The sequence below is a fragment of the Eupeodes corollae genome, chromosome 3 (genome assembly GCF_945859685.1).
Source record: "Eupeodes corollae chromosome 3, idEupCoro1.1, whole genome shotgun sequence".
In the NCBI taxonomy this organism is placed as follows: Eukaryota; Metazoa; Arthropoda; class Insecta; order Diptera; family Syrphidae; genus Eupeodes; species Eupeodes corollae.
In genome coordinates this window covers 136,365,408-136,391,646 of record NC_079149.1, presented here as the reverse complement: position 1 = coordinate 136,391,646, position 26,239 = coordinate 136,365,408, and the positions used below count along the sequence as shown (strand labels likewise).

The 26,239-nt window shown below is 36.5% G+C and overlaps 2 protein-coding genes across 3 annotated transcripts; one reads left to right on the top strand and one right to left on the bottom strand.

Moving 5' to 3' along the window:
• Positions 1 to 9,782: 9,782 nt before the first annotated feature.
• Positions 9,783 to 19,114, top strand: LOC129952287 (clavesin-1-like). Its single transcript, XM_056064802.1, has 3 exons — positions 9,783 to 10,380; positions 18,353 to 18,814; positions 18,881 to 19,114. Exons 1-3 carry the CDS (start codon positions 10,150 to 10,152, stop codon positions 19,061 to 19,063), a joined length of 876 nt encoding a protein of 291 aa, XP_055920777.1. The 5' UTR covers positions 9,783 to 10,149; the 3' UTR covers positions 19,064 to 19,114.
• Positions 19,115 to 23,959: 4,845 nt separating this feature from the next.
• On the bottom strand, positions 23,960 to 26,031 carry LOC129951598 (clavesin-2). 2 transcript variants are annotated; one of them, XM_056063839.1, is made up of 4 exons: positions 25,872 to 26,031; positions 25,464 to 25,695; positions 24,581 to 25,042; positions 23,960 to 24,517 (listed from the first exon to the last, which is right to left on the bottom strand). In XM_056063839.1, the coding sequence occupies exons 2-4, from the start codon at positions 25,692 to 25,694 to the stop codon at positions 24,335 to 24,337; spliced, it is 876 nt and encodes a 291-aa protein (XP_055919814.1). In that variant the 5' UTR covers position 25,695; positions 25,872 to 26,031; the 3' UTR covers positions 23,960 to 24,334. The 2 variants fall into 2 exon arrangements, with proteins under 2 accessions (XP_055919814.1, XP_055919815.1); XM_056063840.1 differs by lacking the exon at positions 25,872 to 26,031 and having other exon boundaries at positions 25,464 to 25,770.
• Positions 26,032 to 26,239: the final 208 nt, after the last annotated feature.

Sequence of the window (26,239 nt, the reverse complement as noted above, 5' to 3'; positions counted from 1 at the left end):
TCAAACCAAAATGGTTACGTTAGTTGAAAAAATGGTTAATTTCATGTCTTGAATGTTTTTCTTTATCACTTTATTAGTTTTCAATTCAGAAACTGTTAATCTGTGACAAACTCTGAATTAAAAATAAGTTCTTCAAAATAAAAATTAAGTGTGGTCACACTAAATCAAATCAAAATGTCAAATCATTTAGAACAGCTGACCTCCAAAATACTGTTCATTTCGGTTCATTTTCTGCAATGAATATTTTTCATTCGAATCTCAAAATAAACAAAATTCATTCGAACGAATAAATCTAGTCACTCGAATCAACGTTTCGTTCGAATCTCAAAATAAGCATGAATATTAACCCTCACATATGAGCCTAACCGTATTTTTGTCGATATTTTCTAGTTTCCAACAAATACTGTTGTTTTGTGCATACAGTGTGAAATTAGTTACATAAACGCTCTAAACTGATAAACGCCATCTATGAATAAGTTTCGATAACATTTTTTTTCTGTCAAACTCGTCACAAAGGATTGCAGTGCGAGAAACACGTGTTTGAGAAATTCAAAATTGTATAAAAAATATAAAAATAAAATGTCCTTTTTTGATTTTATGAAGTAACAAGTACTTATAAGTTGAGAAAACGGTTTGGATCAAATATGGCACACCATGCAGAAATATACGTTAATTTTTTACCGAGATAACAAAATTCAGATATAGACCCACATGGGTTTTACGTAGGTATCCATACTTCTATACAACATTTTCCCGACAACAGGGGGGTTATTATGAAAAACGGTAATCGTTTTTTTTTTTTTAAATTGCGATTACGAACACGATTGCAGAAGCGCGTATTTGTAAAATTGCGATTATGAGAAACGAGAATCGTAAAAAAACGATACTCGTATTTTTATTTCCGAGTGCCTTGAAGCACTCGCTCAGCTTTTGTTTTGGCTGGTTACTGTCAAATGTCAAACATTATTGTATTTTGGTTTGTTTTTTTTTTCTGGTTTGGTTTTTTTTTTGATGAGGGAGAAAAAATGTAAGTTAAATAATAAATGTAATGGTGAAAAACATAAAAATAATATATTTCTAATATTTAGGCCTACAACGAATGCTAAACAAATAGACTTGATGGTAGCTTTCATTGAAAGTAAATAGGTGTGAAGTTAGTTGCGTTTAAAAAAATACCATTTTTCATTTTTGGCTGGCGACATTTACTTGATTCCATTTTCGTTTCTCATAATCGCTCTACGCCATGAGTTTCGTTTTTTCTGCCGTTCGTTTCGTATTTCATAATAAAGGCCCAGCAGTGACGAAGATTTTTCAGATGTTGAGCACGAGGAACACTGCCTCTATATATTCCAGAGTCCGATGAATCGGATTGAGAATTAGAAAATAACATTTCTCTATTCCAGATGGTACCTCCCTCATATAGAAGTGCGAGAGCTGAAAAAACCTAGAGGTGCGATGGGTTTTTAGAGAAAGGTGATAACAAAACCGGGTGCAAAGCAGGTGCACGCCAATACAAATCTACAAGTACTTTTTTACAGACGAAATGTTCAAATATATAGAAGAAGAAACAATCAGATACTCCTGTAAAAAACGTCCCGAAAAATTTGCCCATATAATAGCAATGGAATTTGAACAGTTTGTTGGAATATTCCATTACATGTCCATCATACAGTTACCATCAACTAAGCTTTATTGTAATGAAAGCCTAGGTTATCCTAAAATTAACTTTGTAATGACGTGTAACCGGTTCGAAGAAATAAAAAGGTTCCTACATTTCAACACCAACTCGACGCAAATACCCAAAGGACAACCAGGACATGATTCACTTCATAAAACAAGGCAGAGACTAATTACTGTTTCTAGTGAAGAATATATGGCAGTAGATGAACAAATTATACCAACCAAAAGTAGATCATCTATGCGGCAATACAACCCAAAAAAAAACACACAAATAGGGATATAAAAATGTTGTTCTCAGTGGTAACTCTGGTTTCAACTACGACTTTGAACTTTATACTGGAGCCCAAGGACATGTACAGTTGTTAACCGATTTGCAAAAGATTAGTATATCCAGTGACGTAGTTGTTCGACTAGGGATAACTATTCCCGATGGATTCAATTACAAATTATTCTTTGACAACTGGTACACGTCCTTACCGCTGTTGACTTATCTGGCAAAGAAAGCGATCTAACCGATAGGAACAATGAAAGTCAATCGGATTCCTGGTTATAAAGTTTCTACCGAAAAGGAATTGAAAAAAAAAGAAAGAGTTGCAACTATGGAAAAACTGTAGACAATTGATAACCTGGATATTTCTGTGGTAAAATGGTTTGACTTCCGAATTGTGAACCTTGCTTCCTTTGGAGCCCAACGCTTCAACAAAAAAAAAGAGCTATCATGTCCAAACGCAGTCATGACATATAATCGGTAAATGGGTGGAGTTGATCTTTTGCTCTTCTTAGATCACAAAAGTTTGACCACAGAATATTCTTCCACATGATCGACATGACAGCCGTGAATGCGTGTCTATTGTACAGACGAACGTTTGATGGTTCTGAGGCGTGGCTGCCACTAACAAATTTCAAGTGCGCGGTAGCCGAAGATCTATGCCATGCCAGCAAAATAAGCACAACTAACATGGATGTCATGGAGAATAATCTTCAATTGAAGAAATTGAAGGGACATGTTGTCATAATACCATCGCAGGACGTTTGATTAGATTAATTAGATCCCTTTCCTGTTTGGACTACAAGACAGCCAGCGGTGTAAGGTTTCCAGACTGCCATGAATGATCTTATGTGGAGTGCCGAAAATGCCAAGTAAATCTTTGCTTGAATCAGAAAAGAAACTGCTTCACGATATTCCATACTACATAATTTTTTGAATAAATAGTTGATTTAATTTATTGAAAATTTTTGGTACTTTTCTGCTCAATGTGCCATAATGATCCAAACCGGAAATCGCAAAATTTCTAAATTCATTAAACACGTGTTTATTTATTTGTAATTAACTATCACATCATCATGCAGTAAGGGGTTAAGGACGATGCAGACATAACTAAAATCAAATTATTTAGTAAGTTGTATAATTAACAAAAAGTACAATCAAGGAGCTCGTCAGTAATTCATCCAAACATTTGGTAAACACTAATTTTATAAATATACTTACTATTTTCTATACACAAAAATGTTATTAATTAATTATGTTCTAGAACCGAATGAATTTGATTTTCCACAGTCCTCCCTCTGTGTGTATCTTTTTAAACAACTTAAGTATTTAAAGTTCCATTAGATTGTTTTCTTTTACTTGCTACTCGTAGTGTCGCAAGTGTTTTATCCTTTGGTGTATGAGTACTTGACATTATGTCAATGGGTTGTATTGTACGACACCTATAATTGGCACTTGCCAAGGCCATTGTCGGTGGCCTATTTGTTAACAGTGGTGGATAAGTAGGTGTGATAGTGTTCTTAGAAAAAAAAAACAAAAAGTATTGAAACAATAAAATCTTTCTTTAAAATAATTTATATTTGAATGTTATTGATTATTTTTAAAAATGATGCATTACAAAAATTAACAATACATTATGTTTTTTGGGTACTGTGGCGTACACTCAACAATTTTGTCATATGAAAATAAAAGTTTTTTTTCGTATTTCAACAATATTCCCTTTTAAGCCAATAGTTTCTTAATACATTTTCTAAAATAAAAGTAAATGAAGACGTTAGGGCAATAGTAGATAGTAAGTCTGTATATCATCAGTTTCAATAATTAAACACAAAGAAAAGTTAAGTTTTATGTTAAGGAATTTAAAACCCTAATTTATGCATGTATTTTTATGTACTCCTCCTTAATCTTGGTTTCTTCACTTCTGCTTAACTTCCTACTTAAATGTATTCTATGCCACGAATCTACAACAAACCAATGAAAACCATGGGTCTAGATTTTAAGGAACAATTTTTCTATTTTTGACCCTTATGAGAAATTTATAGCTTAGTGAATTAAAATATTGATGTTCAAATGGTAGACATGTGCATTCAAGAGGACACAAGCGTCCACAGGTTTTCTCAAAACCCACCTCCGTCTATCAACTCCTCTCTCACCTCTCCGTGGTGAACATCGGGTGCCTAGTACCTCAACTGGAGATTGGGTTCCAACCCCAGTGGAAAGTTGTTGAGGGCAGCAAACGAGAGAGGGGGGGAGAGGTGTTTCCACTAAGGCACCTCTCCTTATCCAGACGGCAGCGGAGGAATTCCTTAACGCAAACGAATTAAGGACAACGAACTTCGGATATGCGCGTGGAATGTTAGGTCCCTTAACAGACTACATGAGGCCGAAGAATTATCGGAGGTCCTAGTCTGCTATAAAACAGACATCACCGCCATCCAGGAAATACAGTGGGATGGGCCGGGCAAAAAAAGGATGAAAAACTGCGATATTTACTATGGTGACTGCTACAACGAAAACCAACAGCGCTTATTTGGATGCGGCTTCGTCGTTGGAGCCTGACTTAGGCAAGAAGTCTTGAGCTATAAGTGCATCAATGAGCGCCTCATGACCATACGCATCAAGGCTAAATTCGGCAACATTAGCCTAATATGATATGATATAGAAAGACGACAACACCAAAGATATGTTTTTCGAGCTCCTAGACAAAACATATGAGCAGTGTCATAGCTACGATATTAAAATAGTCCTGGGCGATTTTAGTGCAAAGCTATTAAGGGAAGACATCTTTGGTGGAATAATGGGGAAGAACAGCCTGCATGACAACACTTCCGACAATGGATTCAGGCTCATAGATTTTGATGCGGGGCGAAACGTCATGGTAGCCAGTACGCGTTTTCCACACCTCAAAATCCACAAAGGAACTTGGACTTCTCCAGATCAATCTACCGTCAACCAGATTGACCATATTGCAATTGACGTCAGACACGCTTCCAGCACCATGGATGTACGAACTTTCCGAGGAGCTAACATCGACTCAGACCACTACCTCGTTGTAGCCAAGGTAGCACTTCGGATTTCCACACGCAAGGCAAAACAGGGAGGTGCTGGGAGAAGGTACAACGTCGAACGGCTACAATCGCCACAGATCGCCAAATCCTTTTCCGACCGAGTTACAAGTAACCTCTCTCGAAGTTCTCTGCCGCCAACACAACCTATCGAAAACCAGTGGCAACATTACCAAGAGGCAATCAGATAAGCCGCCTCTGATGTGCTGGGTTTCAAGCAGCCACCAACAAGGAACCTCTGGTTTGATGAGGAATGTCGGCAGGCAAATACAGCCAAACAACAGGCACACAAAGCGGCGCTGCATAAAAGTACGAGAGCTGCTCATGGCTCTATGAGCATAAGAGGCGAGAGAAACGCCGACTTCTCAGAAGGAAAAAGAGAGGACATGAGAAGCGTGCGGTCGAAGATGTTGAGAGATTTAAAAGCAGGAATGAAGTTCGAAAGTTTTATGAACAGGTGAAACGGAATTCACAGGTACATAAACCTAGAACCGAAGGCTGCAAAGACGAAAGTGGAAACATCACAGTGGAATCGCAGTCAATGCTGAAGATATAGAAGGACCACTTCTGCAGACTGTATAACGGCGACGACGAACCGAATTCCGCTGTCAGGCAGGATGATCCATTCAACATAGACGACGAAAGCCAACAATCCCGTCCTCCCGACTTAGACGAAGTAAAGATTGCCAAATCTAAGCTGAAGTCTAACAAAGCAGCTGGAGCGGATGACTTGAATGCCGAGCTTTTTAAAGCAGCTGGAGATAAGTTGGTTAGGAGCATGCATCAACTTATCTGTAAGATATAATCGGAAGAAAGCATGCCCGATGAATGGAACCTCAGTATTGTTTGCCCAATCCTGAAAAAGGAGACCCTCTAAACTGCACCAACTATAGAGGAATAAGTCTACTTAACATATCGCCTATAAAATCTTCTCTGCCGTAATATGTGAACGTCTAAAGCCAATCGTCAACAACCTGATATGTCCTTATCAGTGTGGTTTTTGACCGGAAAAGTAAACAGTTGATCAAATATTCACATTACGGCAGATCCTGGAAAAAACTCAAGAACACCAAATCGACACCCACCATCTTTTTATCGATTTCAAGGCCGCATATGACAGCATCTACAGGGACGAGCTGTATAGAGCCATGTTTAGGTTTGGCATCCCTGCCAAACTCGTCCGTTTGTGCAGGAGGACCATGGAGAATTCACGCTGCTCCATAAAGGTTGGAAACAACTTAACAGAACCTTTCGATGTCAAAAAAGGTTTTAGACAAGGTGATGCGCTGTCATGTGATTTTTTAACATCGTGCTTGAAAGAATAGTGTGGAGCTCACACGTCCACACTAGAGGCAGAGGCGGCAAAAATAGGTTTAACGGTTAATGAGGCAAGTACCTATACATGCTGTCGTCAAGAAAGGACATACAACACCCACGTCTTGGTCAAAACGTCACCATCTACAGACAGAACCTTGATTTAGTCAAGGACTTCGTCTACCTAGGCTCCGCTGTAAACGCAGAAAACAACATACCAGCGCTGAGATCAAACGCAGAATAACTCTTGCTAACCTCTGTTTCTTTGGACTAAGAAAGCAATTGAGTGGTAAAGTCCTCTCTCGAGGGACCAAAGTGTTGCTATATAAGATCCTTATCATCCACGTCCTGCTATACGGTGCAGAAGCATGGACTATGACAAAAGACGGTCCCGTATGCATCGAATGGAAGTGGAGGAGAAGATGGAACGACGAGCTCTACGGGCTGTACAGTGACGTAGACTTAGTCAGAAGGGTAAAAGTCCAACGACTAAGATGGCTGGGTCACGTAGAGCGCATGGAAACCAATGATCCGGCCCGGAAAGTCTTCGAATCCACATCCACAGGATAGCGCAGTAGAGAAAGACCGCGGATCAGGTGGCGCGCACAAGTGGAAGGTGACCTCACCCAACTTGGAGCGCGAAACTGGAGACATCTAGCTAGGGACCGAGCTAGATGGAGAAGTTTGTTGGGTGAGGCCCAAGTTCACACAGGACTGTAGCGCCACCTTAAGTAAGTTAGTAAGTAGAAAAACACAAATATTATTATTATATATTGGAATTACGGAGTGGCCAATGTTGTTGTTAGTCCACTGCGACGAAGCATTGAGGCAAATAGCAGAACTTGCAGCTATTTGTTTGCTAAATATGTCAAGAGATGTAAGGTAGAGCAAGGTGTCCAGTGCCGCAGACGGGGTCGTGCGAAGCAGTCGACCATACGTGTATAGCCAATGCGTGATTCTGGATTGTAAACCCCATTTATTACCAATAGCTTTTTTGCAAGAAAAGAGAGCTAAAGTAGCTTTTTTGACTGTTTCCTGTACGTTGCGTTTCCAATTTAGTTTTTTGTCTAAGACAAGACCCAGGTACTTAGCCTCGTCTGAGAATTTTAATTGGATTCCTTTAATATAGGGAGGGTTGACAAATGGAATTTTGTATCTCCTCGAAAATAAGACCAGATCGGTTTTGTGTGGGTTAACACCCAGTCCACACCGATCAGCCCAAAGTATTAGTCTGTTCAAGGCATTTTGTAAGAGTTCTTTTAGGATATTAAGATGCTTTCCTGAAACTGCTATAGCGACGTCGTCCGCATAGGCTATCACTCTGAAACCCTCCGCATCCAGACTAGTTAGGATTTCATTCACCACCAGCTTCCAGAGGAGAGGGGATAGAACACCACCTTGCGGTGTCCCTCTACTAAAGAATCGTCTGCTAGAAGAGTTGCCCAGTTTTGAGTTAATTATTCTGCTAGTAAGCATAAAATGAATTAACTCCCGAAGCGAACTCTCTACATTTAGGGATGTCAGTGCAGATGTGTCCACGTTGTTAAAGGCACCTTCGATGTCAAGGAAAGCAACCATAGTGAACTCTTTATGATGGAGGGAATATTCGATGGTGCGTACTAAAGTGTGTAGCATGTTGAGACGAAGACAGAAGTCTTGTATCGATACTTGCCCTTAAATGGATATCAATCAATCTTTCCAAGGTCTTAAGAAGAAATGAAGATAGACTTATAGGTCGCAGATCTTTAGGATTGATTTGGTAGCATTTACCTGCTTTAGGTATAAAAACAACTTTAACTTCTCTCCATGCCGAGGGAACATGGACCAGGTAAAGACAGCTGGTAAAAAATGCCTCAAGGATTGGTGCAATTATATCAGAAGTCTTTTGTAATTATTCAAATGGTTTGAAGCTGTTGAGAGCCCATTGTAGCTTATCCTTTGTGATCAGACCTTGTGGATATTTTGTATTTGAACTTGAACGTATAAAACTGTTCCAAGTTTCGGTAAGAGAACTACCAGGAAAGTGAGTGTCCAATAGTAAGTTCAGCGATTCATTACTTGAATTTGTCAGGAGCCGTCTGTATTTTTCAAGCAGCCTGGCATCAGTAAGAGAACTACCAGGAAAGTGAGTGTCCAATAGTAAGTTCAGCGGTTCATTACTTGAATTTGTAAAGGCGCCGTCTGTATTTTTCAAGCAGCTTGGCATAGCTGGATTAGTTGAAAGAATTTTCCGTAACCTAGAGGCTTCAGAAGTTTCTTCTATCATGCCACAGAAGGATCGCCAAGAAGATCGCTTGGATTTCCTTAGTACCTTCTTGTAGATTCTTAGGGATTCTTTGTAGGAGTCCCAATGAGAGGCAAGTCTTGCACCTTTGGCCCGGTTGAAAAGTTTCTTGCATTCCTCCTGAGTGAGTCAAGCTCTGAGGCCCACCATTGTGGTTTCCTCTTTCCTCTTATGTGTATAAGTGGACAAGCAATTTATAGCGATCTGTTCATAGCTGTTCCGATGAAGTTTAAAAAAACGCTTGATTCTTTTAAATATCTCATCACTTATTAAGACCGGTTGTACATTGAAGGGAAAGCTGCCAAGAACAAGCCAAAAGTTTAATCAAAATTTTAACTTAAATGTCAGAAAATTGTTAAGTATACGCCACAGTAGCCAACTAATGATTTATGTGCCTAATTACTCTAGCCATCTGCAAACGGTGGTTAGCCTTGAAACAGACTTTTAAAACAAGCTCACAAATGATAATGAAATTAACAATTACTGTAGTAAATTCGTTTCGACAGCGCTTAAAGGTGAAAAGACTTCAGTCAAGTTTGCCTTTGGATCGTTTCCCGGTAAATTCCATTTTTATATCTTTGGTCATTATGAGTCTTTTATATTTTATTCTTTTGTTCTGCATTTTTTGTTTTTGTTATTCCATTACTATATGTGCTTGTGCAGTCTGCATGCATGATGTCTTTTTAAACGTTGAGCTTTCTGTTAAAAATTTAAACCTCAAGAACAAGTTCTTCATGCGAACCAGTCTTGAGTTTTGTTTTCTTGATTTCGATGCCATAAGCTCATGCGAATTGTGCAATTCCAAACACAAGCCATCTCAATAAAATAAAAATAAGCACACAAATTAAAGTGCAAACTTTATTCCGATAATCTCTTCACTATCAATAAAGGTTCATATTTAATTAACACGCTTATTTTTTTTCCCCGATAATTATATTGTTAAATTGCAACTAATTGATAAATCATTAAAATTGTGTGTAATATTTATTATTTTACTACGTATTTGTATGAATCTGTGGAAATGTGTGGTGCTCGGATGTAGGTGTATTTTTGGTTTAATCTAATTTTATGTATGTTGAAATGTTGAATAGAATATTAACTAGTTTATTACAATTAACAAATTACATTTCTAGTTTTAGTTTATTTTCCATAACGATTGTTTTATTTGTGTTTTTGTTTTTGTGTCTTACTGTAACAGTCGATAGGAGATTTCCATTCTGAAAAGTCGTTGATTTACTGGTGTTTTTTGAATGATAAGACGGGAGTTTTTGAGTTGAGTTGATTTCAACCAAGACTAAGAAAACAATAGAAATTGTTTATAAGCCAATTCAGCAAAATCCATTATGCACGCAAACTTACATATTTTAATCGAATTGTGATAACTTTTGTTGTTGTTGTTGTTTTTTAAGTTTCGTTTAAGTTTTGCGATTAGATAAATTATAAAAATTATTATTTTACAAACAAAAATCAGTGCCTGATTGGGTGTACTTTTAAACGTTGCCGTGTGCTGTCGTGCGAGTGTCTAATAGAGCCTTGACATGGAAAATAGCACTGTGGAATTCAATATTCGAGTAGGATATACGAGTGAAGATGCTAAGAGATTAGCCGAGACTGAGTTGCGTGAAACGCCTGAAATTAAAGAAGCAGCTATAAAAGAACTTCGAGCGCTGCTGCACGCCAGCCCCGAGCTTAACTTCAAAGATGACGATGATTTCCTGTTGGTGTTCCTGAGAGCATGCCACTTTTACCCACAGAGTGCGTTAAAAAAGGTAGATATGTATAATTTGAAAACAAAACTGTTAAGTTGAGTGAAATTATTTAAAAATATTCGGACTTATCACAGGCTTCGTCGGAGAAAGTTCGTACAATGAATGGCAAATATCATTACTTCTGTCATAGTTTAAATATTGAAACTGAATTCGAAAAACACAAGATGATTACTTTTACGAAGTAAATTTTGTTGGGCAAGTATTTTAGTTTATGACAGTAGTTTGTTGTTCATAGTATAAATTTCCTGCGATCGAAGCACGGAGTCTCTGTGATAAGGTCGAATAGTAAATATCTTAATGGTTCCAATGAACCCAACAAAAAAAAGAAATTAAAGAAAAAGAGGCTGGGATGCTACCCACACTGATAACTTCCCATCCCGTCTGTCGATTTGTCTTGCTTAAAAGTTTGTCTATATGTACTCGTATCAATTTTTCCCAAATTTGCGCACTATTTTTTGTAGATTTTATTTTTTATGAAAAAACGGACTTTGGATTTTTATATAAAAATTACTGAATATCGAATACAATATTTTCTGTGAAATAAAATAAGTTTGAAGCCAATATTTTTAGTTTTTGATAAGCTATTTGAGTCGAAAGTAAATTTTTACCAAGTTTTAGTATTGTTTTTTTTTTTTACATATTATTATTTTATTCGATTTTTTTTCAAAATTTTATTGAATGTTGAAAACAATATTTCTTATAAGATAAAATTAGTTTGAAGCCAATATTTCAAATTTTTGAAAAGATATTTGAGTCGGAAATCAATTTTTACCAACTTTTGTTAATTTTTTTCGTTTTTTAATTTTTTTGTAAAAAAAACTGTGAATTCGATTTTTTCAAAATTTTACTGAATGCTGAAAACAATATTTTTTGAAAGATAAAAATAAATTAAAGCCAATGTCTCAAAATTTTCAAAAGATATTTGAATAAAAATTCATTTTTTACCAACTTTTGTTAAATTTTTTTAGGTTTTTAATTTTTTTTGTAAAAAAACTGTCAATTCGATTTTTTTTCAAAATTTTACTGAATGCTGAAAACAATATAAAAGTAGTTTAAAACCAATATCTATAATTTTTGAAAAGATATTTGAGTCGGAAATCAATTTTTACCAACTTTTATAAATTTTTTTTTTGGTTTTTATTTTTTGTAAAAAAACTGTCAATTCGATTTTTTTCAAACTTTAACTGAATGTTGACAACAATATTTTTTGAAAGATAAAAGTAAATCAAAACCAATATCTCAAAGTTTTGAAAAGATATTTGAGTCGAAAATAAATTTTTACCAACTTTTATTAATACATTTTTTTAGGTTTTTTTTTTTTGTAAAAAAACTGTCAATTCGATTTTTCTCAACATTTTTCAGAATGTTGAAAACAATATTTCTTATAAGATTAAATAAGTTTGAAGCCTAAATTTCAAATTTTTGAAAAGATATTTGAGTCGAAAATCAATTTTTACCAACTTTTATAAATTTTTTCTTAGGTTTTTATTTTTTGTAAAAAAATTGTCAATTCGATTTTTCTCAAAATTTTATCAGATGTCAAAAACATTATTTTTCGTTGCGCAAAATTGTTTTGGAGATGAAATCATATTTAGTCGTAAAATTTTGGAGGTGACAGATTTTGTTTCATTTTTTTTTGATTTATAAAAAAAACGTTAAATGGATTTTTTTTAATAATGATATCACGTTACAATATATTATATAAAATTTAATTCAAGTCTCTAGCGTTTTTGGTTCGTAAGATATTTAGGGTTAACCAAAATTATCACCTTTTTTTCAAACTGCTATGGTAAAAAAACCATCCACGCAATTTTCTTGAGAGCCCTTTCTGCATCTTTCTGCCTTATTATTTGTATAACAAAATTTATTTGAAATCGATATCTCTTCTGGTTCTTGAGCTATGGACGACGAAAAAAACGTCGCGAACGTACGTACACACGCACGCACAGACATCTTTCTAAAAATCTTTTATTTCGACTCTAGGGACCTTGAAACGTCGAGAAATGTCAATATTTTCAATTTGACATGACAACATTTAATGCTAAAATTTTTAGTTCATGTTATTTTTCTCATGAACTGCCAACATCAAGTTCTTGGGATAAATTATGTGCATACTGTTAAGTTGGAAATTGTTTTTTAGCCGCACATCAAGAATGTGGAATGTTTTACCAAAACTCTGTTTTTCCTTTCCGTTTTTGTATTCAACACTTTGAGACCAATATGCACCGTTATATCTCCTCTAATATCGTTAGGCCTCTTTCACACGAGACAGTTTCGTTCGTACGGTTTAAATCCGTGCGATTTTTTTCCGTACGGACTTTGTTTTCACACATAACGTATTTTTCCCGTTGATCGTCTACGTTTGGTTATATTTTAGATATTTAAATATTAAAATGCTTTAGTAAAAGTGACCACAAAAACGAGCAGCAGACGAATAAAAATCGCTTTTGTGAATGCGTTCTCATAGTCACGTACACCACTGATAAGACGGTGACGGCACGGTCGCCGTATATTTCACTCGTTGAGACGGCTCTTTTATATCGTCCGTACGGAAAAAAACCCGTCTATGTCCAGTGTGAAAGCTTTAGTTAATTTTATTAGTTTACTTTAAATGGCTCACGGATAAAAACCGTACGGATTTTAACCTTACGGACAAAACCGTCTCGTGTGAAAAAGGCCTTATTCGTTTAATGTGTGCAGATTATTAAAAAAATATTCATTCGATTTCAACACTGAAAGTCTGGGAATGAAATCCGGGCCTATTTCCCGACTTTTGCGATGTACTCGTACATATGCCTTCTTACAATTGAGCGACACAAGGCATCATTAGTAAAATGCACAAACGTCGATTAATTTTGTAAGTCTATATTCTGACACACGAAGCATGTGTAGACCGAAGAGCAAATTGATTGCAATGAAATGTTGCTAAAAAATATTAAATTATTTTGTTTTTGTTTCCCTCAATACAAACACCTTGATTTGTTATTAAGCATATTCCAAAGACCGTATTTACATATGTATATTTTATAATTATCTCGATATTTTAATCTGAGATTGTGCAAGTTTTAAAAAAGTGCTATTTTTATATAAGTTACATAATATCCGATAATTTTGTTTAAGACAAATTAATTGCCTCGGTTGCCACTCAATAATAAAATTTGTAAGCGAAATTGAAAATGAAACAATTTGTTTGTTCAACGCGTTATAAGTTATCTCAAACTGACTCCGATTCCGACCATTTAGATCAAGGCAGTTAGGGACCAAATGCATATGTATGTACAGAGCTTTAAGTGAAACCCATCAGTTAAAGTTGAAACAGGAGGATTTTGAAAGGTTTTACTTAAGCTCAGACATTGCCATCAGTAAATGAACGTCAATAAGTAAATTTTTTAAATGGTGGCATTATTTTTGACATTTAGCAGTCAGCTGTTCTGTACAAATAAAATTTCATCATTCAAATTTTTTTAAACGTATTTACGGAATAAACTTAACTTAAAATAAGAAACAAAAATGTTGCTGATTTTAATGGCAGCCAAACTAGACCCTTAGAAGCCAGTTTATAGCTATCATTGGTTTTCAACATTGAAACGAATCATTGGAAGTTATTTGACAGATCAGTTATAGCTGCCATTGAAAATGTCTGTCATTAGATCAAAAGTCTCTGATTGGCTGCGTTCAACCTCAGACAGATATGGTATCCGGATACCTCTTTGTTAGTGTTATACGTGTAAAATAACAGCTGATCAAAAAATTTGAGTTGTCAAAAAATGAATCCAAAGGTATGCAAGAATTTCTGGGGAACAGCTGATTCAACACATATTTCAATTTCAATAAACTTGAAAATTGATTTCAGCTTTCTGAATTTGTTGGTAACAAAAAGATACAAAATGTTAGTTGAAGTTGTATATGAGAATGTTCTGTACATAATAGACGTTGAAGAAGCTATGTATTTGCCTCTGAGCTTAAAGAAAATTTAACATAGATTTATAGATTAAGGTTATCTCTTAGGTAGAAATGGCGATCTCAAGGCAACCTAGCCTGAGATCCAATTAGCGCTGTAGGGCGCCGTTTTGATACCAAAAACTCGTTTGACCTGTGATAGAAAGGGAAAGATTTATGGAGAAGTTTTATAGCGATTATGTTAGAGCCATTTTGTCGCATTGAGAAAGAAGATTAGATTTTCTATCATTGTCTCAGATAGCTTATCAAGTTCGTGAAAGAATGCTTTTCCAAAGTATTTCATTCTAGTGTTTGCAGGACATTTGCAGAGGAAATGGATTATTGGCAAAAGGTGTTGTAAGGCCAATGTCCGGTACAAGACGCAACAATCCTGGATATGTCTTGCCTTGGCCTGCATAGAAGATCGTTTGTACGGGTTTTATTATAGGTGGGCCATATCTTCCTAGATATAATCCAGTTGGGTAAATTGCTTCACCTTCGGTTTGATTCAGTTTGGTAGATATAAAAGATTTTACAATTCATAGCACCAAGAGGAATGTTAACCATTTCCGCAAGTGAGCTATGAAGGGCCGATCCTTGCCTGGCTAGCTCGTCAGCCCGTTCATTTCCCACGATACCACTATGGCCAGGAACCCAGATCCAGGATGACACCGAGGTTAATATTCAGGCTCGCAAGCTCATCGCGACATTGCTACACCAATTTAGATGAGGATGTGGCCGAGTTAATGGCTTTGACAGCTGCCTGACTGTCTGTGAAGATAGTCGCATTTCGGTTTTGGTTTGGGCTTTGTTTAAGTATCATTTTACATGCCTCCCTTATTGCCAGCAGTTCAGCCTGAAAAACGGTAGCAAAGTCAGGAAGCCTAAAGGATTTAGCTACATTTAGGGACTCAGAAAAGATCCCAGAACCAAATCCAAACTCCATCTTTGAGCCGTCAGTTAAAGATGGTTGTGTCGAAACCTATCAACACGATCTCATCCTCCCAATCTTCTCTGGATAGGAAAATAACCTTAAAACCCTTATTAAGGCTTAAAGTAGGAGTGCAGTAGTCAGTGTCTACCGAGATAATATCTGAATCAATTTCGTTGTGTTGCTGTGACCATAAGGTTTTGACAACCAGCTGTTTAATTCCTTCAGCCTAATAGCGCTGCAGGAAACTATGTATTTAATAAAAAGGCCGATTGGTAGAAGATCCAAAATAAAGTTTAAGGCGTCCGTTGGGCAAGCTGTTCTCTAAACCTTCTTTAGCTTATCAATATTATAGGCTTTGCTAAGAGCAGGCCACCACACAATCGAACCATATGTTAAGATTTGACGTACTGCGGCTGTTTACGTCCATAAAATCATCTTCGACTGAAGTCCCCACTTTTTGCCGAAAGTTTTGCTGCAGGCGTAGAAGGCAGCATAGGCCTTCTTAACCCGTACTTCAATATTTAGTTTCCAGTTTAGTTAAGGGTCGAGTATAACTCCCAAATATTTTGCACTGGAAGACAAAATTTGACCGTAGAGTTAAGGTAGCGTGAAGGGCGGCACTTAAGTTTTGGTGGTAAAAAGCACCCAGCTGCTAACTTTCTACAAAAAGCTGACTCCGTGATTTCACTAATCAAAGAGGTGTACTTTCATGATACCAATAGCACCAAATCATCCGCATATGCTATCGCCTTCACTCCACATCTCTCTAATTTAACGAGAATTGTATCCATGACCAGAAGCCATAGAAGAGGCAAAAGGACACCACTCTGGGGTGTTCCCCTACTCACGTGTTTTGTTGCGATTGTTTTGCCTAGAGTGGCTCGAATCTTTCTACCACTGAGCATTTAAGGTTATCTCTTATTTATTAAATTTTTACGCACCTATCAATTCATAATCGTCCCACGAATCAGTTGAATTATCCATTCAATGTTTTATCTTACAACAATTTTGATTTTAAAGCTTAATGGCTGAAACACAAACACGCTTTAGCTTTGGCTTTTGCCTGATGTTAACGAGTTCAGCCATAGGAATTCAATGCATGCTATCACAATGGAGCTTCGACCTCACGTTTCGTTTGACAATCGTAAGGAAAAGAACGTAATGTAACGTAATGTGACTCCAAACGGAAGCTCTAGTTCAATTATCTGAACATTTGTTTTGTCTGACAGCTCATCAGCTGTAAAAAAATATCAACAAACAAAATATTTGCTCTTTGGAGGGATGAAATAATAGAAATGTCATTCAAAGCAACCTCGAAGCAGGCCTAACGTAACGCCATAAATGTTTCTCTGCTTTTTGTGAACAGCTGAAAGTTATTTTTATTTTTTGACAACTCGTTCAACAAGGTGTCTAAAAATCCATCTATCCAAGATACCCTATCCAACACGAGATTGAACGCAGTCATTGGGATAAAGCATTTTCAGATTGGAATAAAAAAATTGAGGTTAGAGTTGATAATTAAAAGTCAAAGGTTGGATTATAAATAAAATGAAACGATTGAAGGGAAACGATTATATTCCAAAATGTGAAATCAACAATCAGTTGTTCATTTAAAACAATTTCATCATTTCAAAATTAAAAATCAACTAAAAGAAAAGTTCTGGGTTAAATAATGTATTTTTTTAAAGAGAAACAGCCTACAACTAATCGGCTTCATTTTGACACTAAACATTACAAATTTGACTCATTTAATCGCTTTTACATAGATCTCGAAACCAAATTTTCGATTATGAAAAGCAATAAAAACTATAATTTGCCCCTGATTTAGATATTCTGATGTCATTAATTTCAGATTGGGGCTTTACTTCACTTTAATTTACTATTAGTTGATTAGGCAGAAAGTAGAAATAACTCCTCACACAATCTACAAAAACTCATTTTTAATTTTCGAATTCGACAAAGAAATTCAGGATTCCGTTGATTGCAAAAAAAAACATGATTAACTGATATTTTGACACAAGTAAACTTGACTTGACGAATTTTCCAGTGAACTTTTAAAAGACTTGTCTTATTTGGAAATACATTTTTGACAACTAACCAATAAGATGCTAAGGGTCCAGTTATAGCTATTATTGGTTTTCATCATTGAAACCAATTATTGGAATTATTTCGAAGCTTGTTGATAGCTAATTAAAATCCACCGTAAAATCTTTTCTGATAGAAATCTGTTATTGGAATTGTATAAAATTGAAACACAAATCAGTGGAACGATTCGTTTCACTTTAGGACCCACAAAAATCAGCTGTGGAAAATAGAAATCATTTTTTGCATAATTATATTTTTAATAAAAAAGAAACACAGTTTAATATCTATTCGAACAATTTTCCGGATTGATTTCAATAATAGCTATAACTGGACCCTTAAAAATTGCCTAATCATTGTCCTTTAGGTCGTCTGAGCCTGTCTATTTTTCTTATCCAATTTTTTAGTCCACGTTCCAAAAAAATAGCTTTGATTGAATAGCAATTCTTTGACAAGTGGCTAGTAACTTGCTTTATATTCGAGTCAATTGCGTCAGCCGCCTTAAATTGCTCATTGATAAAAATAGTCACAAGGCTTTAAGTCAATTGAAGTTATATACGTCACCAAAGCTTGACACGCAGATCGATAAAAACAAAATTTTATCTTTAGAAATCAAATCTTTACACAAATTTCAAAAATCAGAAAAAAATTAAGTTTTTAATTCTTGTGGTTGTGTTCGTTATGCAATCTGTCAAAGTTTGTCCCGGAAAACGTTGCCTCCAATATTATTTTTCGGGAAATTAATTGGAGATGGAACAAATAGAACAGTAACATGAACTTTTTCCTGAATATCTTCTGTTTTGTAAGAAAAGGAAAAATGTCAATGATCCCTACAAACAACCTGTCAAAAAAATTCCAATGGTTAGTTTCAATGATGACAACTAACGATAGCTATAAACTGGCCCCTTAAGCATAATAATTTGAAGACTTTTTCGTAGCACTTATAAATTCAAATCACATTTTTTCGAATATCTTAATTATGGTTTCTTATTCAAATGATTATAATTAATTTTTCAGATGAAATCAGTTGCCGCTTTCCGAAAGAATTACGCCAACCAAGTTCGGGGAATTCTTATTGAAAATCTCAAAGACAAATTCATCCAAGGCAATGTTATAAACGTCCTCAAGAATCTAGATCAACATGGACGACGTGTAATTATTTTACATAGTGGAGCTGTTTGGGATCCATCTTTTATCTCGGCTGATGAATCCTTTCAATTACTCTATGCAACTCATCTTATGGCTTTACTGGAACCAGAAACACAAATTCGAGGTGTTGTGTGCATTCTGGATTTCGAAGGACTTTCATTTAAACAAGTCAAATCATTGACTCCACCTTGTTTGATACGTGTGCTGACGTTTATTCAGGATGCATTTCCGATTCGTTTGAAGGAAGTTCATATTATGAAGCAGCCTTATATATTTAATGTAGTTTGGTCACTCGCTAAACCACTGATTCAGGAAAAACTTCGGAACAGGGTAAGTCTTGATTTTGTTTACTTATTTTTCACCCTGTTAATCATTTTAATTCTTACCTTTAAACAGATAATCTTTCATGGAAACGATATGAAATCCTTGCAAAAATATATAGAACCTGATTATTTACCGAGGGACTACGGAGGTTATCTTCCAACCATTGATTATGGAGGCTTAGAATGGTACTCCGCTGTTGAGATTCATCGAGACTATGTCCGAGAATGGTCAGAACTTGGTCCTGCCAAGTGGTGATTTTTGTAAAGAAATTAATCTAGTTTTATAAGTAAATTTTTGTATCAAAAATTTGAAAGAGTTTTATTAAGGATTTTATGGTAACTTGTATTTTGTTCTTCACAGTACTTGAGACATTAACAAAAAAACTTACCAACTTAAGGAGTCTAGGAAAATTACATATTCTTACTTACTTACTTAAGGTGGGGCTACAGTACGGGGCAGACCTGGGCCTCAACCAACATGCGTCTCCAGCCAGCTCGGTCCTTAGCTAGCTGTCTCCAGTTTCGCACGCCAAGTTGGCTCCTCTCCCACCTGTGGGCGCCATTTGAGTTGCGGTCTTTCGAAGACCTTCCGGGCTGGAGAGTTGATGTCCATTCGCCCTACATGACCCAGCCATCTAAACCATTAATTATGCTAACTAGTTCAGTGTCGCTCTACAGCCCGCTGACCACTAAACCGCATCTTCTTCGCTTCCGTCGCATTGCTCAAAAACGCTCCACTGACATCACGCTTTGATCTTCCAATTATGTCAATATCATCTGCGTATCCGAGTAATTGGATGAACCTTTGGAAGATTGTGCCTCTAGTATTGACGGTTGAGTTTTGCACAATTCTTTCCAGAACGATGTTGAAGAAGTCGCATGACAGTGCATCGCCTTGTTTAAAACCTTTTTTGACATCAAATGCATCGGTGAGATCTTTTCCGACCTTGATAGAGCAGCGTGCATTCTCCATCGTCATTCTGCACAAACGGATAAGTTTGACAGGGATGCGAAAACTAGACATTTCTCTGTAGAGCTCTTCCCTATAGATGCTGTCATACGTGGCTTTAAAATCGATAAAGAGATGGTGCGTATCGACTTGAAGTTCCTGGGTTTTTTTCCAAGATCTGCCGTAGTGTGAATATTTGGTCGATAGTGGACTTTCCTGGTATTAAACCACACTGATAAGGACCAATCAGGTTGTTGAAGAACGCCTTCAGACGTTCACATAATACCGCTGAGAGGATCTTATATGCAATGTAAAGAAGACTGATGCCTCTGTAGTTGGCGCAATTCAGAGGGTCTCCTTTCTTATGTATCGGGCACACTATGCTGGGATTCCACTCATCGGGCATGCTTTCTTCCGACCATATTTTGCAGATGAGTTGGAGCATGCTCCATACCTGGTGATTGCCTGCTGCTTTGAATAGTTCGGCAGCGATGCCGTCAGCCCCAGCAGCTTTGTTTGACTTAAGTTTAGATATAGCTATCTTCACTTCGTCAAGGTCGGGTAGGCGGAATTGTTGATCTGCGTCGCCGAGGTTGAGTGGTTCTATCTCCCTTACAGCGGAATTCGGTTCGTTGCGTGCGCTTGCCGGTATTTGTCGTCAAACCACGGGTTTCGCTGTGGTGGCCGTGTAAAACCTAGCACTTCAGAGGCGGCATCTCTGATGGCTGCAAGGCAATGTTGCCACTGGTTTTCAATGCTTAATGCAAGAAGCATAGCACTCCTTAAGAGGTTATTAAAGACTCGATCGGAAAAGGACATGGCAGTCTCTTGCGATTGTAGCCGTCTAATGTCGAATCTTCTCACAGGACTTCCTTGTTTTGGCTTGGATCGGGATATCCGTAGCCGTACCTTGGCTACAACTAGGTAGTGGTCCGAGTCAATGTTGGCCTCTCGGAATGTTCGGATATCCTGGATACTGGAGAAGTGTCGTGCGTCGATCGCAATGTGGTCAATCTGGTTGACGGTTGATTGATCAGGAGATTTCCATGTCCCCTTGTGGACCAGCCTGAATCCGTTGTCGGAAGTGGTGTCGTGCAGGCTGTATCTCCCGATTATGCCACCAAAGATGTCTTCTCTTCCTAGCTTGGCATTAAAATCTCCTAAGACAATTTTAATGTCATAGCCAGGGCACTGCTCATATGTCTTGTCTAAGAGCTCGAAGAATATGTCTTTGGTGTCTTCATATTTCTCCTCTGTTGGGGCATGCGCGCATATTAGGCTTATGTTGGCGAATTTAGCCTTGATGCGGATTGTCGTGATGCGCTCGCTCACACTGTTGAAACTCAAGACTTTTTGCCTGAGTTGCCTAGTTCCAACAACAAATCCACACCCAAATAGACGCTGTCTTTGTTTTCGGTAGCAGTCGCCGTAGTATATATCGCAGTCTTTTAGTTTGCGTTTGCCCGGTCCATCCCATCGCACTTCTTGGATGGCGGTAATATCTGCCTTGCAGCAGTTTGGGGCTTCCGCTAATTGTTCGGCTGCACGTGGTCTGTTAAGGGACCTAACATTCCACGTACATATCCGAAGTTCGTTGTCATTATTTCGTTTGCGTGGGTTGTCAACAGTGAATCCGTCCTTATCCGAGGCTTGTTGGTGCTTCGCAACTAAAGGTATTTTTTACGTGGCCACAACCTCCAACTTGGAGATCCTTAGTATAACTCCAAGGAAGGGGAGCCGGATAAACCGCTCCTTACAGGCCTGGGCTCCGAATATGTCGAAGAAGCCCTATAAGGTGTTCACTAAGTAGTTCAAACTTACTGGAACTGTAGACGCCACCGTTGAATCCATCTCGAGAATTCGTCCGCTGCAGCCTGGATAAGGAGAGGTGCCTTAGCGGAAACACCTCTCCCCCCCTCCCTCGTTTGCTGCCCCCAACAACTTTCCACTGGGGTAGGAACCCAATCTACAGTTCAGGTACTAGACACCCGATGTTCACCACGGGGAGGTGAGAGTAGGAGTTTATAGACAGTGGTGGGTTTTGAGAAAAACCTGTGGACGCTTGTGTCCTCTTGAATGCACATGTCTACCATTTGAACATTTAATTTAACTGTTTCTTTGATTTAATTTTACTTTTTTTATTTATTTAAACAACCGCAATGCAAAATATTAATTTAATGCACAACCACAAACCACGAAATCAAATTTGATGTGCCAAAAATGATAGACGTCAAAAGTGTCGTACGTCAAAGTTAAAAGTTGGTCAACTCTTCCGACTCCGGCTGCGGTTCCGATTCCAGTTCCGTCGCGTTGTGTTCGTGCATCTGCACTTGCGGACTTTTAATATTTTGACAGGTATTCCGGTTACGACTCCGGCTCACTGCCAGGTGTTGATGTTGTATTAATTATTTTCTGTTAAAAATACATTTTTACGTTTGGAAAGTCAGGGCGCGCTGCCCTGTCAAAGTTTATTTATATACAAACTAGCTGACCCGACACACGTTGTTTTGTCATAAAAATAATTTCTAGAGAATATTTTGCTACAAATAAATATCTTATTGTAAGTGTGTAAGGATGTGGTATATAAGTGGGAGAGGTATAGAGCAAATGCCAATCTAATTGGAAACTGAAGGCATTTGAATTGAATTGAAACATCGAGGGTATAATAGGGATTCGTGGTAATAATATATTGTTACCTCGAAATTTTCTATTTAGAATTATGGCTTTGATAGCATTTTTCATTAAATTTGTAATTACTAATCGCGTGCCGTTCCACAACCGTAGTGGGTTCAAATTACGAAGCAAAATTACCGGAGATCCAACCTTCAGTTGTAAACTATGCGGTGGCATGCCTGGTAAATCCAATGAGTTCAAAAACTCAGTTGGATAAATTACAGCTTCGGTAGCATCACAAACTGTATTAATAGATTTGTATGACACCAATTCTTCTGGTAACAAATGTTACATCTTGAGGTTTAATTCCTTGAAATCCACATTTTTTGCTGGTGAATCAATAATCGTGCAGAAATCGGCCGGTAATTTTTTTCATCCAGTTTCATATGGTGTAACTTTTCCGTCATTAGCGAAATAAGGAACATTTTGCCTGGTGCCCCCAAAAAAAAAGAATCCACCTTTATCTGCCGATACCTGTGGTCAAAAATGGTTCTTTGTTCTTCATTAATTTGTGGGACTTTCCGAGCAACAGTCGCTGCTATTTCAACAGTATTGTATTGTATTTCAATTCAGTTCAATTCAGTGTCTATTAAAGCAGATCCATTTCAATTTGGTGAATGTATACCGAAATTACTGAGTGCTAAGTTGGCTATGACAATGCAAAGATCCTCAATAGCAATCACTGTTGCCAAATTTCATTGAAATTGGTTAAGCCGTACCGGAGGAGTATGGACACTAACAATGTTCAAAATGCTTGGGAGTATTTTTTCAACGTATTAATTGTCGAAAAATATTATCAAATGTTAAAAATAATGTTTTTTTTCAAGATACAAATATTTTGAAGCAAATTTCTGTAATTGTTGCAAAGATATTCGATTCAAAAATCAATTTTTACCAATTTTAAGCAGGAATGTTTTAGATTTTAAATTTTTGCAATTCAATGTTTCAAAAAAATTTAATAGATCTCAAAAACGTTATTCTTCGATGTATACAACTATTTGGAGGTAATATTATTTTATGTTTGTAAAATATTTGAAGTGATGAATATTTCACTTAACAGATTTTCCAGATTTACTTAAAACACCTTTCAACGTAACTTGATTTTTTATTCTAACGGCCTTGAAACGTCAAGAAATATCAAAATTTTGAATTCAGATCGATTCCGAAGGAAAGTTAATAACACTTTTCAATAAGATTTTGTAGCTGAAATAAAATTAAACCCATCCGAAGGTTTTTAATGGTGTTAGATAAAATTCGATTTCAAATCACTTATTAACATTAGGTTTTCGAAACATCATCATTTGAAGTTCGAAAAAATCATTATACTAAGGTTTTTGAGCCTACCTTAAATAAGCAAATAGAACTTAATTTTGTTGACAAGTGTTATTATTTAATAGTTTTCTAAGAGGGCGATAAACAGGAACTTACTTTAAGGAATTTGAAACAACTAAACCACCCTTAACCAAAAAATGGAAGCACCTTTAAAGAAAAAGCCGGTGAATTTTATAAAAAAAACAAACAAAATTTAATCTTAAAACAACATTGTATTTTAAATTAAGTCATTTTGTAAATATTAAAAACGATAATAACATCTTCAACACTTAAAATGATACATTTAATTATTGATCTTGTTGGGCAGTCTTGTTTTAAATATACATTAAAAAAGAGAACAACCATCTTTAAACATTTCTTTGTTTTTCTAGCTATTAGAGTACATTATGTACGTATTTTTTAACTTTTGTATATAAAAAAGGATTATATTAAATTTAAACAAATTAAATGTTTAACTTTAGGTTTAATTAATGACTTAATTTAGTTATTTAGTTACTACTATTATATTAAAAAATAATTTTAGAAAATTGAATTATTTTTTCGAGAGAACAAATAAAGTGATCAATAAAGTTTTCACCATTTTGCTGGTCCCATCTCGGACCACTCACGAATAAAGTCTTGATGTTTTTCAACAGCTGGATACCATTCCTTGCCACCGTAGTCGATCTTTGGTAATTTTCCACCATAGTTTTCTGGTAGAATTTCAGGAGCTAAGAACTTTTGAAGAGATTTCATGTCACTGCCATGAAAGTGCATCTGAAAACATACAAAACTTAACATTATACCAGTTTTCATTTAAAAAAAAGTCCTTTAACTTACCCTTTTGTTGAGCTTCTCACGAACGAAAGGCTTGAAGAGAGACCAAACCATCTTAAAGATAAATGGCTGTTTAACCATGTGCACCTCCCTCATGCGAAGTGGCATGGCATCTTGGATGAACATCAATAAACGTTTGGAGAAGCTTGGAGTCAGGGATTTGATTTGTTTCATTGACAGACCATCGAAATCCATCATAACGACAACACCTCGAATTTGTGATTCGAGTTCAAGTTGGGCGGCAAAATGGACGACATAGAGCATTTGGAACATCTCTTCGGATGAGACATAGCTGGGATCCCATACAGCACCGCAATTTACGATCATAACACGACGTCCCAATTGATCGCAATTCTTGAGCACATTCACGATATTTCCCTTGATGAATTTATCCTTCAATTGTTCAATGAGAAGTCCATGGACGAGGGCAGCATTTTCCTTACGGAAACTTGCAACTGTTTTCAACTAAAATGATAGAAACAAAGTGTTTTGTTTAAAAAAAAAAAAAACCGTATACTACAAAGCTTCTAATCTTTCAAAAGTCGGTGGGGCTGTAAAATTATTTATATCGAATTTGAGAGTTTGAAATTTAGTATCTATGAGCAACCACTTCGGCTTTATCAAAACATTTCACTTGATCTGCGCCAGCAATGGGCAAAGATCAAGTGCCACAGATATACACAATCTCATTTGACGCGACGACGATTGCAGATTGCTTGAACTTTCTGACCATTTCTAAGGCAGATCGAATAAAAAAAACGATTGCCAATAATTTGGCCCACTTAGGTCTCTTGGTTCTCCAACTCTGGAGATAAGAAACCCTGGCAACAATACTCCTGCGTCTTATCGCAAAAACACAATTTTTACTTATATTAATCGTGCTCACCTTTTCAAAGGCACTTTCAGGGTAAAAGTGACAGGCTCTCAGGAATATCAAGAGGAATTCATCATCGTCTCTGTATTTTAGGTCATCGCAGGAATGCAACAAATCCCTCAATTCCTTAATGGCTGCTTCTCTAACTTCGGCTGTTTCACGGAGTTCATTCTTTGCAATTTCCCAACTTTCAGGAGTCACGTATCCAACTCGGATGTTAAATGCTGCATCACTGTTTTCCATTCTGTTGAAAAATAATACAAAAATTAACTTAAGACTTATTTGAGCATTTCTAACTCTCAGTGTGTTCTGGAAGCCAACTGAATCATTAAACACGAACCGAGGGTTTTTAAAACCATTTTCTTTAAAATAATTCGAGTTGCGTGCAACTTATTATTAAGTTTCTTTAGAAAAACTTACGTTTTTAAAATAATAATAATTCAAATTAAATTTAAATTATGTTTAAATATTGTCGAAGACGTTATAATAATTTTCCTTTAAATTCAAAAAAACACGACTTGTCACAGAGGAGCTCTCTTAACGACTGCCGATTCAACGTGGGTTTTAATTGTAGTGATTTTATTAAGCTTTAGCGATGACGAGAATTATAGCTATCAGCTTTTCAGCTATCACAATAAAAACATTATATTATTTGTAACTTAAATAAAATACTCTATACACAATCAAAGACCACTGAAGTCTATAAAATACCTATAGAATATACGGAAAAACAATAACAACTATATTTTTAGGTTTTGAACTTTGTCGAAATTGTTTATTGATATAGG

Bases quoted from the DNA above. Each gene is read 5' to 3' on its own strand.
- LOC129951598 (XM_056063839.1), bottom strand. From the start codon at position 25,694: ATGGAAAACAGTGATGCAGCATTTAACATCCGAGTTGGATACGTGACT. The intron at 25,043-25,463 runs GTGAGCACGATT...CTATCATTTTAG, and splicing joins CTGAAAGTGCCTTTGAAAAG to TTGAAAACAGTTGCAAGTTT. The intron at 24,518-24,580 runs GTAAGTTAAAGG...GTATGTTTTCAG, and splicing joins GTGAGAAGCTCAACAAAAGG to ATGCACTTTCATGGCAGTGA.
- LOC129952287 (XM_056064802.1), top strand. From the start codon at position 10,150: ATGGAAAATAGCACTGTGGAATTCAATATTCGAGTAGGATATACGAGT. The intron at 10,381-18,352 runs GTAGATATGTAT...TTAATTTTTCAG, and splicing joins CACAGAGTGCGTTAAAAAAG to ATGAAATCAGTTGCCGCTTT. The intron at 18,815-18,880 runs GTAAGTCTTGAT...ACCTTTAAACAG, and splicing joins AGGAAAAACTTCGGAACAGG to ATAATCTTTCATGGAAACGA.